This window comes from Chiloscyllium plagiosum, unplaced genomic scaffold (genome assembly GCF_037043375.1).
Source record: "Chiloscyllium plagiosum isolate Xiang-an unplaced genomic scaffold, Cpla_swu_hap1 HiC_scaffold_36, whole genome shotgun sequence".
NCBI lineage: Eukaryota > Metazoa > Chordata > Chondrichthyes > Orectolobiformes > Hemiscylliidae > Chiloscyllium > Chiloscyllium plagiosum.
Genome location: NW_028270174.1, coordinates 5,958,584 through 5,973,272, shown reverse-complemented (window position 1 = coordinate 5,973,272; position 14,689 = coordinate 5,958,584). Strand labels below are relative to the sequence as shown.

Sequence of the window (14,689 nt, the reverse complement as noted above, 5' to 3'; positions counted from 1 at the left end):
AAGGTTGTTGGTCTGTCCAACCGGTATCTGTCACACTGTAGTGGTAACGTGCAGAGTGAAGGTCAAGAATTAGTCATTTTTGGGATATTTTCAAAGATTGTTCATAATTAGGGCAAGTGGCTGGAGGCCGGTTTGCTTGCTCTCTTAACTGTAATTGAGAGCTATTGGACACTTATAGTTTTGATGTAACTGAGAGGGCAAGTGGAAATATCTTTTATCAATTTATTTTTAGATATTTTTAATCTCCATGGATGGGCTACCTTAAAACAGCACATTTTGGTTAATGTAAGTAGAGAATTGGCAGTGTTATGATTAAGAGAACAGTGCCAAGTTGTAATATTGAGAAAAATGTTTGAATTTGTAATGATGCTGTCAACAAAATGTCACCACTGAAATGGAATGCCAGCCAACTTGTATATTAATTCTTTGGAGTGGGGCTTACTTGTGTATTGGCTGAACTGAAAGTGACATAATTGTTTATGTAAGTGATTGGAAATCTGAGCACTGGCAGCTGAAGTGGGAGTTGACTTCCTTATTTTCGCCTTCCCATTTGGTGTCATAAAAAGTTAGCACTTAATAAAAAGTATTGTCACTTTTGTGTTATTTGTTCATGGAGTATGGGAATCACTGACTGGGCCAGTATTTATTGACCGCCTCTAATTGTCCTGGAGAGATTGAGTGCTTTCCTAAACAATATTAGTTCTTTATGTAGGGAGGGTGTTTGAGATTTTGACCCAATAACATTGAAGAAACAAGTTAGGTGGATGTGTGGCTTGGAGGGGAACTTGCAATTGGTGCTGTTCTCATGCATTCTGCTGCCCTCCTAGGTGATAGAACCTCCCAAATCTGTAATCTCTATCAAAGGAGACTTGGTGAGTTATTGTAGTGCATCTTGTAAATGTGCATGCTGAAGGTGAAGGGTGTTGTGCCAGTCAAGAAGGCAGATATTATCTGGGTGGTGCCAAGCTTCTTGTGTTGTCAGAGGTGCACTTGTCATGCACATATTTGTACCTTTCTAGACGTTTGGTAGATATTGTGGTGACAGGAGGTGAGGTATTAATTGCAGAATTCCTAGCCTCTGACCTGCTCTTGCAGCCATTGTATTTGGCTGGTTCAATTTGGTTTCTAGTCAGTGATTCTCTCGCTCGCGCTCGCGTGTGTGTGTGTGTCGTTCAAATCTCGCTTGGTCCAGAGGTGTATTATAACAGCTCTGAACAGGTTGATAACAAAATATCTAAAAAGGTCAGTGAGGCAGCTGAAGGTGGCTAGGCTTAGGACACTCCCCTTAAGAACCTATGCAGAAGTGACTGACCTCCAGCAACCACAAACCTCTTCTTTGTGCCCGGAATGACTGTGTTTCCCCCAATTCCTATTTATTGTTTTGACGGGGTTCCTTGATACCATATCCGGTCAAATGCGGTCTTGATGATTTGTTCAAAGACTGATCTCTCATCTCTTGAATTCATTTCTTCGATCCATGTTTCGACCAAGGCTGTAATAAGTTTGAACAGATTATCCTTTGCAAGTGCCGCTTAAATAGAGAAGTAGTTGGCTATGAAGTATTGAGGCTACAAGTTGCTTTTAACCATTAGTATCATGGAATTGTATTGTGGTTAGATTTTTTTTTTGTCAAATAAAATATTGGTATGGAGAAGAATTTGGAGTAAGGCAAATAAAATTAAAGATTGGTAACATTGATGAAAGCATTATGTTTAATTTCCAGTTCAGATTGTTGGGATGGAATTTTTATTTATTTTCTTTAATGCCCCAAATTTAATTTGGGCTTTGTATGACCCATCAATTCATCTAGATTTTTTTTCTTCTCAGACCAGAAATGAGAATGAAACAGGCTTTTTTTATTTTGAAGATTTACTGTCTTTGCAAAGCTGCATTTGACCAAGGAGTTTTCAGTACTGACCTTAGTGATTTGTTCCATGAATGTTGCTCACCTTAAATATAAAATTTGCCAAACAAAAGAGATTTATATTTTTACCTTCCGAGCCAAAGTATTTCATATTCCTGACCTGGCACATGGAAATCATTTACCCGACTGAAGTAAGCAAATGTCAATCATAATCATTGGAATAAACAACTAAGATTTCACAAAAGCAGGAACATTAAATCTTCAGAAAAATGGGACACTTTTTTTTATTTTCTGAGGCAGTCAGCTCTTTTGCCTTCCGTATTGCTTAATTACATGTTTGTAGCTTTAATAATGGGTAAAAAATTAAAATATACATGCAGCTTTAACAAATACTTGCTGGGAGCAGCTTTGTAATGTAGCATTTTACAGCAATCACAAACCTAGTTTAATTACAAACCTAGTTTAATTAAATTTCGTATCTCTTAATGGCCACTATGCAAAAAGCTATCATTGCATAATTCAATTTTAAAGCAACAACAGCATTTTTAAGTGGTACAATAAAGTGTATGTTAACTCCCAACAATAAACAATACTGAACAGTGTACTGCTGTACAGCAAATGTTCATCTGGAAATATCAATTGAAATGCACTATAAACTGAATAGCTGAGAGGAAGTAGTGGAGGCTGGTACAATTACAACATTTAAAAGGCATCTGGATGGGTGTCTGAATAGGAAGGGTTTGGAGGGATATGGGCCAGGTGCTGGCAGGTGGGACAAGATTGGGTTGGGATATCTGGTCGGCATGGACGAGTTGGACCAAAGGGTCTGTTTCTGTGCTGTACATCTCTATGACCCTATTAATAATGTACGCTACTGATATTTTTGTCCCTCCTGCTTAAAAACTGCAGTTGCAAGGCTGAAGTTTCTTTCTTTGAAAGATTACATATTATAACATCCATGAAATGATCTAGATCAGTAGCATCTTTGCTTCAGGTAATTGCAAATGCAAAGTGCACTGTGTATAAGTGTTTTTCTTTTCCAAAAACAATGGAGCCAGTGTTTTGAATACCTGTCATTTTTATTGTCTAGAGAGTAACTGAAAAATTAAAAACCCTTGGATGAAATGTACTAGCAAGGATGCCACTGATTATATCAATGTATAGGTCTCTTGCAGAGTAAGAAGTTACAGCTTCAGTTTTGAGTGTTATTATAGTTATTTATTTCAGTTCGGTTTATTGTATAGGTGCTGTAGTTGAAATAAAGAAATAGATGATTCCTGAACCCTTCCTGGTAAGTAGCCTTTGACATCATTCACTATGCCATTCTCCAAATGCCTATCCATTTTCCCCTCACTTGGCATTATTCTTCTGTGCTGAGAAATGAATTCAAAGTCTTGTCTCCCTATACCATTCCTTGAGTCTGCAAATGGCCTATTCAGTACCCTTCAATTATCCACTTTCTCAACGTGATGCTTTCCTTGGCAGAAACTGCCTGGCTCTGACTTGATCCTAAAATGTTCTTGTCAGTTTTCAAATGCTTTGTCTCTCCCTTATTTTGGCCTTTACATCGGTCAAGAAATATTGTTTTCTACCTGTGGAAGCCATGCTTTGAGCTGTTAAAGCTTGTTACCACTTTGGAATCCACTCTTCATATATTTCTCCATAACATTGATCAAGCAATTGCTCATTTGTATCTAATGTCTGCTGACTGGTACTACGACTCCTCCCTAGTCCCACTTTTTGTTTTCCAAATTATGCCTTGACATTTTACAAAATGATTACTGTGACATCCCTTTGTGTGTCCCCATCGAAAGGTTTCATAATTGAATCATTCGAAGCCACCTTGTACCAGAATTCCTATTGAACAATGTTAATATACCCTTTAACTTCTTTGGCATTTATTATCAAAAATTTCTTTCCTGGAAAGTTGCACTGTTTGTTTCTGGTGAAACATTTAGATACACTGTCAGCCCAGCCTCCTTGTTTTGGTGCTGTGGTTATACTCCCAGGGGAGTGGTGTAGGATATATCAGCCATAGGGCTTTTAAGTGAACCAAAGGTTATGAAGTGTGGAAAACTCAACTAGATGAATATTGGAATAATTTTGTTTGGAGCTGACAAAGACATAAACCTTTAGAGATTTAATAAACAAGATGTTGTTCCACTTAGCCATCACCATTGTCACTGATTCCCCAAGTTTAACCTTCACTGATTTATTAGTGTTCTTTCTTAAGGAAGGATAAAAATACATTGAATGCACTTCATGTATCCATACTAGATCCACACCTGAAAATGTGTTGCTGGAAAAGAGCAGCAGGTCAGGCAGCATCCAAGGAACAGGAGAATTGACGTTTCGGGCATAAGCCCTTCTTCAGGAATGCCAAAGAAGTTAAAGGGTATATTAATATTGTTCAATAGGAATTCTGGTACAAGGTGGCTAGATCCACACCTGGCTAGATCCACACCTGAAAATGTGTTGCTGGAAAAGCGCAGCAGGTCAGGCAGCATCCAGGGAACAGGAGAATCGACGTTTCGGGCATAAGCCCTTCTTCAGGAACCCTTTAACTTCTTTGGCATTCCTGAAGAAGGGCTTATGCCCAAAACGTCGATTCTCCTGTTCCCTGGATGCTGCCTGACTTGCTGCGCTTTTCCAGCAACACATTTTCAGCTCTGATCTCCAGCATCTGCAGACCTCACTTTCTCCTCATAGATCCACATCTGGCAAGTGTCTAATTAGTGAGATGTCTCATGAGGAAATAGTGGACAGTCTGGGCTTGTATCCATTGGAGGTTACAAGAGTAAGGGGTGACTTGATTGTAGTGTTATATGATCCAGAATAATCTTAAGGTGGATAAGGGAGGAGTGTTTTCTCCTTTGAGAGAGTCTGCAGCTAGAGGGCACTGTTTTAAAATTAGAGATTGCCTTTTAAGCAGGTGAGAATTCTTTTCTGACTGTTATGACTTTGGAACTCTGCCTTAAGAATACATAATGACGCCACTTTCGCCATCCTCTAAGGCGAGGGAATTGATGGTTGACTGGCTGTAGATGGGAATGTGAAACACCAAACAGATCAGCTATGATCTTGTTGAATGATGGACAGACTTGATGGGCTAAATGGCTTACTTACTTTGTTTATTAGTTCATTCATTCAATGCATGTTTGTTTTTTTATTGATAAAATTGCCTGAATTCCATTTTAGGTTGCCTAATGATTAATTGGAAATCTTAATTGGATATTGGGACTGAGCTATTCAAGCTAGAAAACTACAAGTTCAAAGAATTTCTAGAATGACTGGAATTTCTATGGTCTATCTTGTCACAATTTGTGGATTGGATCACAATGCATTGATGCAAGCCAGAAAATCTGTGTAGCTAGACTTGACTAAGACCATAAGAAAAATGAAAAGGAAAATGGCCATCCGGCCTCTCAAGCCTGCTGTGTGATTCAGTAGGATCATGGCTGATCCAACATTTCTCATGTCTACTTTGCTGCCCTTTCCCCATAACCCTTGATAGAATCTATCTATCTTAATCTTGAATGCATACAAAGACTGTTGCCCCCACAGCTCTCTGTTGGAAGGAGTTCCAAAGGTACTTACCTTTCCTTTAAATAAGGGGACCAAAACTGCTCTCAGTACCCCAGGTTTAGTCTCACCAGCACCCATACAGTTCCAGTAAAACCTCTCTGCTCTAATGCTACAAATCCCCTTAGAAATAAGGGCCAACGTTCCAATAGCCACCCTGATTACCTGTTGTACCGGTGTGCTAGTTTTCGGTGTTTCAGACACCAGTTCAGTCAAGACCTTCTTGTGATGCAGTTTTGTGCAGTTTTTCTGCATTTAAATAATATTCTGTTCTTTTATCCTCTTTTTGCAAACTGCATTTTCCCATGTTATACTCCATTTGTCAACAGTTTTTGCCTGTTTAACCTGTCATTATATTTTTGTAAATTGTTTGTATCCATCTTGCAACCTGCCGTGCCACCTATTTTAGTATTTGTCTGCAAATTTGACTGCAGTACATTCACTTCCTTCGCTCAAGTCATTAATATAGATGTATATCTATTCTAAACAGTTGTGCTCTTGGCACTAATCTGTTTGGAAACGGACTGGTCACAGGTCGCCAACCTGAAAACAAACCCCTTATCCGTATTGCTAGTGGCCAATTCTGTGTCCATGCTGATATACTACCTCTGATAAGTTGGGCTCCAATTTATGACTTAACCTTTTGAGGTATCATGTTGAATGCCATCTGGAAGTCCAAGTGCAATAGAACCTTCCAAATTTGCAACCGCCTCAAAGTCTCTCAACCATTCTGACTTGGAAATATTATATCACTGTATCTTCATTGGTGAATCAAAATCTTGATGTGTCCTTTCTACTTACACCTGTGAGCACCCACAACTTACTGACTGTAGTGGTTCAAGAAGGTGACTTGCCATGACCTCCATGGACAAATAACTTTGGCTAATGAATGCTAAACTTTTTGAATTAATAAATAAAAAGGTTCTTGCATCCAAAAGTAAATATTCAATTTACACTATCACACATAAGAATGGCCACAAACAAGCAATGTTCTATGCCTGGGCTTTCCAAAGTGTTAGAACCCATGTAGGCTTGTGAGCTGAAATTCTAGGGTCATATTACCTTCTGACTAGCATTAGCTGCCTTCCTGGTCAGGTGTGTTCCACCCTCCCCAAAAAACATTCCCAGTTCATAGGTTGCAGGGTTGTAACCATTTTCCAGCCCTGAAATTCTGTCACAGTTGAAAAAAGTTTAGGAAGTACTATTAGGCAGTCAGCACCCAGTAGCCTGTATCTAGATATCCTGCCTTGGAGGCTTTCCGAAATTGGGGTAAGAAATTGTAATACCTATGATGTCTATCTTGACTTTCGAGGTGTTTCAGATTATAGGGTGTCGTTTTGTGTTGCAATCTCAATGCACATTTCATAAGACTTTAATCTGTATCAATTTATTACAAATTAGCAGATGAGAAGCAATCTGTATTCCTATCTGGCATCTCATAATCCAGTCTAACCTATCAAATGCTGCCAGTGAGAGAAACTTGCTAGTTTGCTTTTGCCAATCCTGTTCATTCTCTCATTAAGAGAAAGCATAAGGATCTGCATGAAATAAGGCCGCATACTAAAATCTAAACCTGTTCAAAAAAGTGCAAAAGACAACCAATTACAAATTTATTTCTCCTAAACCTTTTTTCATCAGCTTTAATGGTGTTCTTCATTTGACTGAGTAAGAAATATATTGTTAGTTTAGAGGTTTTTAATTCCTTTTAAAATTATACAAAACCCTCTTCTGTTTTTATTTAGAAATGTCTAATTGAAATTTCTTGTGATGCAGAATTGAGCTGTAAGTTAACAGTAGATCCCAGTGGCTAGGGAGTGAATTTATCTTTTCCTGGTTTTTATAATCAGCAATACATCCTTTTTAAAGGTGCACCCATTTCAATGATACTGACAGATGCAGAAGATTTCAACCATTGAATCCTATTAGAACTTGACATTTCTTTAAACTACATATCTGTACATGTATCACATTGCTTAACCATCTTGTTTAAATGACATCTTTAGATACCTTTGTGTCAAAACAAAGTTCCAGAGCTTCTTGGAACAATATGAATTCCCTAATCAGTAGCTCCCAAAAACAGATTTTGCTGTAACTTGAATTGCTTCCTTCTCTTTATGCTTACCCTGCCCTAAATAAAAAGATCTTAAATATTAACATTGCCTTTTTTTTCTCTTTTTCAGCCAAGCACTCGACTTTTAAAATTTAGTTGGGAGAAATATTTAGTTCCTTCAGGGTTGTCAGGTGTGAATAGCCCTTTACCATGGTCTACCTGCCTCCAGTGCTGCAAGTCACACTTGAAAAATGTAATTCTAAAGATCCAAGAAAGTTTCTAGGTTTTGATGGATTTCCTGATTGCTACCTCGTGTTGGGTATGAGTGTATTTTGTATTAAGGATTTTAATGTACCAAGCACCAATATATTATGTTCCTGAGGAATGGACATGGCATGATATTGCACAGACCACCTTTTAAATTATTGCTTTGAATTAAATCGCACAGGAAAGCTGATCACAAACCTTCCGATCAGTAGGCAAAACTTTTGCCCATAAGGCATCTTCAAAACTTATCTTGGATGCTGGCTTTTTTTCTAGGGATTTGAAATAACATCCGCTCTGATACACCAGCTGGAATATCCAGAGTATTTGGAAGAAAATAGATTTTTATTGTCATAATTTTAATTGTAGCGAGTTTTGAGAAGGTTTGTAGCTCAGGTTAAGGTTCTGGACATAGGTTTGCTCGCTGAGCTGGAAGGTTCATTTCCAGATGTTTTGTCACCCTACTAGGTAACCTTTTCAGTGGGCCTTGCGCGAAGCACTGCGAATAAATCTTGCTTTCTATTTATATGTTTGGGTTTCTTTGGGTTGGTGATGTCATTTCCTGTACTTTTTTTCTTAGGGTGTGGTAGATGGGGTCTAACTCGATGTGTTTGTTGATAGAGTTCCGGTTGGAATGCCATGCTTCTAGGAATTCTCGTGCATGTCTTTGGCTCATCCTAGGATGGATGTGTTGTCCCAGTTGAAGTGGTGTCCTTCCTTATCTGTATGTAAGGATACTAATGAGAAAGGGTCATGTAGTTTTGTGGCTCGTTCATGTTCATGTATCCTGGTGGCTAGTTTTCTGCCTGTTTGTCCAATGTAGTGTTTGTTACGGTCCTTGCACAGTATTTTGTAAATGACATTAGTTTTGCTTGTTATCTGTATAGGGTCTTTCAAGTTCATTAGCCAATGTCTTGGTGTGTTGGTGGGAATCGCAGCAGAGTCCCTGGTGCTGTGAGGCAGCAGTGCTAACTACACTGTTCTCACCGGTATTGACTTCATTTGTTTAAACCCTGATGTCTTAAGCTTTCATTAAACCACAGCACCATCTCCTTTGCCATGATTTCTCTTAAGGTACATTTGGATTTTAGTTTTTGGCCACCTATCCTAACATCGCAATTGATTTGCATCTCTCTTCCTTGTATCTCTGACACACCTTTGGAAACTTATTTTCTAAAAGCACCCAATGAGTTCATTGGTTGATACAATTGATGTTGTGTATTATAAACTTTAAGAAAAGGTGTAGCTGATCTGTGTGTAGATGTATAATTTGTAATTTAAACAGGTCAGAAGTTCCACCCATACCAAATACATATCTGGACCATCTTATTGTTGCTTGGCAAGGGTGAGATCTCATTGTTTGTTTGTACCTGTTTTAATTAGTTATTGCTTGTTTGTTGCAGATGCTGAAACTAGTTTAAAGGTCCAAGAGAGTGGGATCCTTCATGTTTTCCCTCGTCTATTGTCTCCACATTGTTCCTGCACAGCGAAAGTAGCAAACGTCATAGCAGAAATAGCCAAAAATGGTGAGGTTTTCAACAAGAACTTTCTCTGCTGGAACATCTTCAGTTTTACACCTCATCTGTCAGTATTTTGTTTTTGACTTTTTTTAATATCCATCTCATGATTACATAATATTTATTGCAAGATTTTAAACTTTATGTTGACAGGTTTCAGTGTAAGAAAAGAATAAATCTGCAATTTACCCCTGATAACTGGACCAATTTTATTTCTAAGTCTTTACTCAGAAAAATTATTTGATTGTGTCTTATACCAGCAATGTACAGTGCATTCTTCAAGTTTAGTTATCTGGGTTGGAGAACAGAAGATATATAGATGAATGTATGCAGATGTTGTTCAATTCAAATTTTAAATCATGCGTTTTATTAGTTTTTTGCGTCAATTTCTTTCTGTTATTTAAGGGTAGAACTTTTGAAATTCAGAGAGCAATTAAGTACAGAATGTGGAGTGTACGGCTATGTCTGCCCTACAGATGCAGAAATAAATTAGAGATGCAAAGCTTTGGTGCTGAATGACAAAGGTGTAATCTCAGTGAGACAGTTTGCATAGGCATATTTTTAGTATTTGGTCACTTTAATGATTTTTTTAAAGGAAAAATGTGACAGGAAGATAGTCAGCAAATGTGTGTAGATTGCATTTTGGTTTTTTGGGAAAGGACAGCACAGATGTAGGAGTCGAGAATGTGGTGCTGAAAAAATACAACCGGTCAGGCAGCAGCTGAGGAGCAGGAGAATTGATGGTTCGGGCATAAGCCCTTCATCAGGAAGCCTTCTCGACTCTGCTACTCCAGCATCTGCAATCCTCACTTTCTCCTAGCACAGATGTAGGCATCAGGGTAGAGGACTATGAAATTTTAACCAAAAAAAAGTTGTTTAGCAATCTTAAAAGTGGATAAATCTGTATGCATCACAGGCTGTTGAGGGAGATGATATTAGGAACTGTGGAAGTGATTTTCAAGCCCCCTCTGCCTATGGTGAGATGACAGAGACCAGTAGATAGTTAACACTATCCAATTACTTAAAGGAGGAAGAGATAAACCAGGGAATTACAGGTCAGTCAATATATCTCAATATTTGCATTAACAACCTACCATCCTGCATGAACTCAAAATTTCCTTCATCCTATACTGTGTTGATCTGCTGTTCCCTGTTGTCCTTGCTTTCATTGCTTCCCTATTAATCCAACATAATCAATTCAGTTTTGATTCTAGGTTACAGATACCATGATCATCCTCCATTGTATTTTGTCCACTTCATCCTAGCCATTATGCCCACACAAGCTGTCCTCTTTCACTAGTGGTCTTAGTTGCATCTCTCCCATGCTCTCAATCAGTACCATCATTGCTGGCTGTATTCTAACACAATCCATAAAATAGTTGTATTTTTACCTCTGTTCCAATGTTATATAATTTCTTCATTTTTTTTTTGGTTGTCTTTGTTCACAGCCCAATTCTGTTGTTTCCAATGAGGTTCTGTTTTCTGAATATTAACATGTATTTATGTATGTTTAATATGAACAATTAGTAAGAACAGATTGCCTGGGTTTTTTTTAGGCCAAGAAATGCTGCCCATCAGTAATGTAATTGGAGAAAAGTGGAAAGAAATTTTTAAATTTTTACTGAACAGGATTGTGCACTGACCTTTTGGTTTGTAATCAACATCTATTATCTGTCAGTAGCTTCATTAAAATTGAGGCTTTTTTATAAAATTACTTGCACGAAAAGCTTGCTTTTAGATCGTTCATGCAACAATTTGATTTGTTTAAATAAAATGGTCGCAAGTCAGACAATTTTTACATAATTACTTCTCTGAAAATATAAAGTTGCTCTTAAAAGAGCATTGTGGACTGTTACCTGTGTACTATTTTTGTATTTGAAATGGCATTATGATTTTTTTGTACTTTCAGTTAAATTATTGAAATGTGCTTCATCATTTCAGTTGAAGTCAAAACTATTACCATACTCAATAGTTTTGTTTACAAGATATACAAATATTATACACTGTCCTTTCCATATGAGCATCAACATGAAACCTAAAATGAATTCCTCATCAAATTTTCACTTACAAACTTGATACTCTGGTGCAGTTCACTTATTTTACATGCATGTTGATTTACTACCCATATTGTTTGTAGAATTCATGCGAAACTCATGTGTGGACACAGCATTGATTCCACCTTTGGTTCAACTGCTGAACAACAGAGATCAAGAAGTGCTCCTTCAAACCGGACGTGCCCTCGGGAACATTTGCTATGATAGCCGTAAGTCCAGAATTAAAATGCTTTTGCAATACTGTGGTATTCACATCCATATTTAAAATTATTAACATCCTTTTACTAGCAGATAGCTAATGGTATTAATACTCTCCTGCCAAGGTAAAATATATGAATCATTTGGTTAGTATTCCTTAATATTTTAACTATAAGTGATGTTTGAGAACATGCATGAATGTGTCCGGATACCGAGAGATTTTGAATCCTTGTAAGATTAATATGCACGTTAGTTTTAGGCATGAGCAAAACTCAGTTTTAATAACTTCAATATTTTTCAAAAACAAATTCTAATTTTAAGGCACCTGCCATAAGCAGTCTGAATTTATTATGCTCTAGTATTATAATCCTGGGTGGTGATATCAGAGCCTTCTGAGAAACCAAATTGCCAGTCATTTTTTTTTTTTGCTTCTTTATTGAATTGCTGACACAAGGTGGGGGAGTAATTTGCTGCCTCTGTTTTGCTACTGTTGAATCATGGTTAACATACGATGTATACAATACCTGTAGTATTGGTGGAGTATTGTTGGTTTTACTGATTGACCATTTCCCCACCTGCCCCTCTTCCTTATCCCTAATGTGGTGTGAGATTTACCGTCAGCTGTGATTTCCTTACCTTTGCACTTCTTCATAGTACTGAGTTTAGGAGCACTTTTTGATGTGGAGACGAAATTATAATTGGTGAATATTGACTATAATATGATGGATTAAACCACAAATAGTGAAGTTAACAAAAGCTCAGTCTGTCAATCAAGAGAATTATGAAAATATTAGCAAGGATATTGTGGTATTGACAACGTTCATGTTCTTTATACCAGATTGTGAATTTTCTACAGCTGCTGAAGAAGCATTTAACCATCCCTAAGTAATTGCACTTAAATCACATTATATATTCTACAGTAACCTTTAATACATAGGAAATTGAGAATGTATCTAAACTCCTTGTCAATAATTGCTCCTTGTATTGAGAAGTTTTTTGTTCATTATTGTAAGGAATTGACTGGTTGATGTATGGATTCATTTATTCCTATCCAATCCTTTATATTAATTAATATTCATTATGTGTGCATGTCCAGGAAGACTTTGCAAATTTTACAACATTATACAAAATAGTACTTTTAATTGTACAGATAAGTAGCTTAATTGCATAAATTTTGAGATGTGTTCTGTTTTAATATTTTTTCGTGCTTAATATATTATTCTTTCCATCCAACCATTCAAAAATGATAAGAATATGCGCTGAATAAACTCCTCTTCAAAAATTGACATCGATTTGTATGGAAGAAAATAAAAATATTCAGCTCTGTTGCATGTGTAAAACATGGTAAATACACAATATGGAATGATGTGCTTTATGTGAATAGCCTAAGGAAGTGACGAAAATACAAGATAGTAAACAAAGAACTGAACTATGCCTTGGCATATTAAGAAAAAAATTAGTCCAAACACTAATCTAGCACCATGACATTTACCCCTTTTTAAGCAATCATGACAAGCCTATCTAACTAGTTTAGTGGAGTATTTCCAGGCACTTATGGATTGAGGTCAATATCCTGTGCATTACAGGTAAAGTTTTTAAGAGGGATAATATCCCAGTGTAGTTGAATATTCTCTGCTACACCTTACAAACTTTATAATGTTATAACTTACAAGCTCTTGGACTTCAGTTTCCTTGCTTCAGCTTGGGGAAAAGATTTCCAGCCTTAGGTTATCTTGCATGATTTTATTTGCTTATTTTCCTCTGCAGACCATTGATACCTAATTTTTATAACTTAATTTATTGCTATATTTAAGGTTTAAAGGAAGCCTTCTGTCCTCAAACAAAAGTACAGCTGGATCTTCACAGTTGGTCAGTCAGTAATTCAGATATATGTTAGAGCTGCAATGGCCGCCAACAAGATTTAATTTGGCATTAACATTTAGACTCTGCAACTGTGTCCTTTGCCTTTGCGAACTTTGCAGGCTGAACAGTGAGGGTATCTTGAATTGTAGGCATTCTTTTAGAGGATTATAGCAGAATCGGAGAGGGTTTATTTCCCTATATTCTGTATCTTCTATATCCTTTTCCATAGTAAACATTGAAAATACTCGTGTCTTCCCAACTCCTGTGGCTCCACACACAAGCCGCTTTTCTGATTTTTGAGGGGCCCTATTCTCTCCCTAGTTACCCTTTTTTGTCCTTTTTAATGTATTTGTATAAACCCTTTGGACTCTCCTTAACCCTATCTTAATGTACTGAAGTCAAATCATGCTGATGTGCACGCAGGGGCTAATACAGTTGTTCGACTTTTCATGAAAATTCCTTAGAGACTTACTCCTCCGATTTCATTTGTTTGCACGTGTGGTCATCTTTGCTTTGAATATTTCTTCATGGGATGTCTAATGCAATTCTTCATCAATTCTGCTGTTCTCACTTTGAATCCTTGAGCTCCAAGCACTTGAGGTGATGTGAAATAGTGAATTATTGAAAAACTGAATTTGTGCTGCTAGTTTAACCATGCTGAAACATAATACAGGGGCATAGCTTCAAAAGCTAAAAGGTTATCTTTTGGGTTTGTATCTCTTAGCTTTTTTTCACTTGGAGTGGACTTCCTGGTGGAATATTAGAAATATAAACCCTGGAACAATTCAAGAAATAATTGTCTGTAACATTGGAACGCAGTGTATTGTTATTCTGGAAGGTTAGATTAAAGTAGGAAAAACCATCTTTTTCACAACTAAATATATAATCTATGCTCTGTTCATAAGACCATAAGACGTAGGAGCACAAATTAGGCCATTCGGCCCATTGAGTCTGCTCCTCCATTCAGTTCATGGCTGTTAAGTCTCTCAACTCATTCTCCCACAGTCTCCCCGTAACCCTTGATAATCAAGAACCTATCTATCTCAATAGACAATAGACATTCAGCCCTTCGAGCCTGTCTTAAATATACTCGATGACCTGGCTTCCACAGCCTTCAGTGACAATGAATTCCATAGATTCACCACTCTGTTCATTCTGAATTTTGAGCTACACATCCTCTTTCTATTAAAGATTGACTGATATTCTTTTAGGCTAATGGAGGTCTTGCCTACCAGTCATAGCCTCAGTAGGCACTCCTCATGAATTTCAAGTGAGAGGGCCTGATCGATATTTAAGT

At 37.3% G+C, this 14,689-nt stretch overlaps 1 protein-coding gene across 5 annotated transcripts in view; it reads left to right on the top strand.

The window, feature by feature from the left end:
- Window positions 1-14,689, top strand: part of rap1gds1 (RAP1, GTP-GDP dissociation stimulator 1) — a 94,226-nt gene that overhangs the window by 24,186 nt on the left and 55,351 nt on the right. For all 5 annotated transcript variants that reach the window (XM_043674439.2, XM_087979914.1, XM_087979913.1 and 2 more), the window contains 2 exons: window positions 9,164-9,286; window positions 11,415-11,540. In XM_043674439.2, the coding sequence (XP_043530374.2) occupies window positions 9,164-9,286; window positions 11,415-11,540 (249 nt within the window). The remainder of the gene's footprint in view (window positions 1-9,163; window positions 9,287-11,414; window positions 11,541-14,689) is intronic.